Raw genomic sequence first — 3,093 nt, 5'->3', positions numbered from 1 at the left:
TCTCCATCTCCCCTTCCGGCCCAGATATCTTAGGCCTCAACATGTACTGGACGCGAATGTCGTCATGGCAAACATTCTCGAAGCGTTCCAAGAGTTTGCGGATCTGGACACATCAAGATCCCAAGGAGCCGAGTTGGGAGGTCTACCGCGGCTGGGGTCATCAATATGGTGTGTTGGCCAAGTCGCTTAATGCCCGGTAGGAACAGGCACCCTTATGTAATCGGAATCACATGATTTTTCGTTCCTGCTCGACTGGGGTGGCTGTGCCTGCTTTCCGCTGACAGGGACATGCTTGGTATGTCTGTGCCACGTCGCCTGCAAGTGCCTGGCACATGCGCGGAAAATGAACCAATGTTGACAGCTGCTGTACCCTCCGGCACCTGGCAGCAGCGCGTCAAGCGCGGTCGGGCGAGTACTTGAGTGCCCCACGAGAATATTCAATTCCCCCCCGTGTCTCGACGATGTCCACGCTCTCCGCTTCCACTGCTTCCACTGAACTCTGGCGCTCAGGTCCCAACTCCCGTGGCACGTGGGAAATCATATCGACCTGCCTGTCCACCCTCATCATATGCGCCTGGAGCGCCGTGCACGTCGACGTGCCTCCGCACTACCGCAAGCGGTCCCTCATCAACAAAGTCCGTTGGCTGCTCATCGGGCTCCTGGCCCCCGACTGGCTTCTCTTCGCGGCCTTCAACCAACTGTGCTGCGCGCAGGAGCTCTCGCAGCGCGCGGGCATCTACTTGCCCGTGGCGAAATCGGCAGCCGCGACCCCTTGGCTGAGGAGACTGTGGAAGCATACCGGTTGGGGTGCAAGGCACAAGGTGCGGTCGTTCTCCTTGGGCGAGTGCGCCACATGCTGATCTGCGCTGACCGGGTTCCACGCCAGTATCCCTCTGACCCAGACAGCTTCCCAGAAGATGAGCACATCCTATCGGCGGCAGTGGAGTTTGACGAGTATACCGTAAGTCGCACCTCGAACGCTCAGTCGACGAAAGGTCCCTTTATTAAAACATCCACGTGTTTACAGACCAGCGCCGCGAGCACTGTGAGCGAGTCCGGCATCCGCAGACATGCTTGGACGCTTACCCACAGCTACTACGCGACCATGGGCGGTTTCGTCCTGGACTCCTCGTCGACACCTGTGTTCGGCACAGAGAAGCGGATGGTCCTCACCCCGCGCATGTTGCACCTCCTCATGGAGCACGCGCCCGATCTCATCCCCGACATCTCGGCGGACCGCATCCAGTGCTGGAGCAAGTCCGACGGGCTCGCGAAGGCGCTGCTCGTCACGCAGCTGCTGTACTTCGCCGTGTCCTGCGCCGCGCGCCTCGACCAGGCGCTGCCGCTGAGTCTGCTCGAGGTGTGGACCCTCTCGCACGCGTTCGGCGCGATCCTCGTGTACGTCACCTGGTGGTGGAAGCCGCTGAACATCGCGGAGCCCGTGGTCGTCACGGGCGAGAGGGCGCGCGAGTTCGCGGCTTACTTTCAGATGGTCGGCAAGCCGGTCGCGCCGCGCGTCGCCGGGCTCGACGATAACGTCGGCTTGGCCGAGGTGACCTATCTCCGCATCGCCCCCCGTAGACCCCCCGTGGACGGCACTGGGGCCTTCCTTGACGGCGGACGACTGGTGTGTTCGCTGGGCCCGGGTCAGCCAATCCCGATTGAGGATTACACCTTCACCGTCTCAACTACAGGACCAGACCTTCAGAATCGCCGCGTATTTGGAAAGGCCTATTGTCCGTGGTACGCCCAGAAGCGGGGACCAGGTGGTAGCGTCTCGCTTAGCAGTGCAGACATCCTGCGGTGGCGGCTTGCCGCACGTGCTGCCTCACGGATAGATAAAGCCTGGCAGCCACAAGACTTGCTCCGGTACACCAGCACAGGCGGACTAGAAGCGTTTGACCCATGGGTCATACGCCACTTGTATGTCGGTGCCATCCTCGTTTCGCTCATGACCATATACTCGCTGCCCCATTTCCTGGGCTGGAGCATCACGTTCCCGACCCTCATCGAAAGCAAGCTCTGGCGTGTTGCTTCGATCACCGTGGCAGCCCTTCCTACCGCTTACTTCACCCTAATCGCTCTGGTTTACCGCCTGCCTTCCTCTCGACCGTCTGGATCACTCCCTCTTCCCACCTACACTATAGTGGTCATGCTGTACTACTCGCTGATTGTCATATACCCTCTTGCAAATGGGTATCTCCTGGGCGAGAGTCTCAGACAGCTCTTCCACCTTCCAGACGGGGCATTCCTGCTCCCAAACCTCTCGGTCTATTTTCCGCATTTTTCGTAGTATTCTCTGGTCTTACTGGTCTGTTCTTGATAGCCCTGCCTGTACTGGAGTAATTGGACTTAGTGTTGGTTTAAATAAGGTGTATTTTACTTCCTAGCGATTATAGAACGTTCTTTACTATCCGAGCCCGTAAGCAGTACGACAAACAAGAAAGTGGTGATGCGCGCTGTTTTGCAGCCGTTTGACGAACGACCGCAAATTTGCGGCCTGAGCGACGCGTATCGCATGGTGCGTTGCAAGTAAGACTGCAGTCAGACTCGCCGAAGCTTGCTGTGTGTTTGCTCCGGCCAAATTTTGTCCTAGAGAAGTAAGTGCAATCATCACACGGGTCGATCCTCGCCTCGACAACGGACGCTTGACACGAACACGATGCGACCACCGTTTTACTGCCTAACCCCCAACGTAATCTTCTGTTCTGTTCGTATTTTTTGTTCTCGGCTACTTATCACTGGTGCTTGGACTTTCCCTTGGGCAGACTGCAATAAACTCTTCTCGTATTCTGCCTTAGGACACTGGCATCTTGATTGCGACGACTCGCCTCATGACGTTCTACCAAGGTTTGCTCGATGTTTCTGCCACCTATATGTCCATGTCCAACAACTACAGCATGGTCGTCGTGTTCGTTGTCGAGGTGACCCGCCTCGTGCGGCTTTGGCTAGTATTCCTGCGTACTAACAAGGCGCTCCGCCATGGCATATTTCACCGCCTCCGAGATCACAAACTTGGATAGCTGGCAGGTACGTACAGTTCATGTGCCTGGCACTGCCCACCGTCGCTTATCTTCTATTTCATTTGGGCAT

General features: G+C 57.3%; 1 protein-coding gene across 1 annotated transcript; it reads left to right on the top strand.

Annotated features, from left to right (window-relative positions):
* Window positions 1-461: 461 nt before the first annotated feature.
* Window positions 462-2,293, top strand: PHACADRAFT_202622 (uncharacterized protein; the record flags this gene model as incomplete). The annotated part of the gene is made up of 3 exons (XM_007402791.1): window positions 462-821; window positions 887-961; window positions 1,028-2,293. The coding sequence occupies 3 exons, from the start codon at window positions 462-464 to the stop codon at window positions 2,291-2,293; spliced, it is 1,701 nt and encodes a 566-aa protein (XP_007402853.1).
* Window positions 2,294-3,093: the final 800 nt, after the last annotated feature.

Source organism: Phanerochaete carnosa (genome assembly GCF_000300595.1).
Source record: "Phanerochaete carnosa HHB-10118-sp unplaced genomic scaffold PHACAscaffold_429, whole genome shotgun sequence".
Taxonomy (NCBI): Eukaryota; Fungi; Basidiomycota; class Agaricomycetes; order Polyporales; family Phanerochaetaceae; genus Phanerochaete; species Phanerochaete carnosa.
The sequence above is the reverse complement of the archived record's forward strand: the minus strand, read 5'-3'. Positions and strand labels throughout refer to the sequence as shown.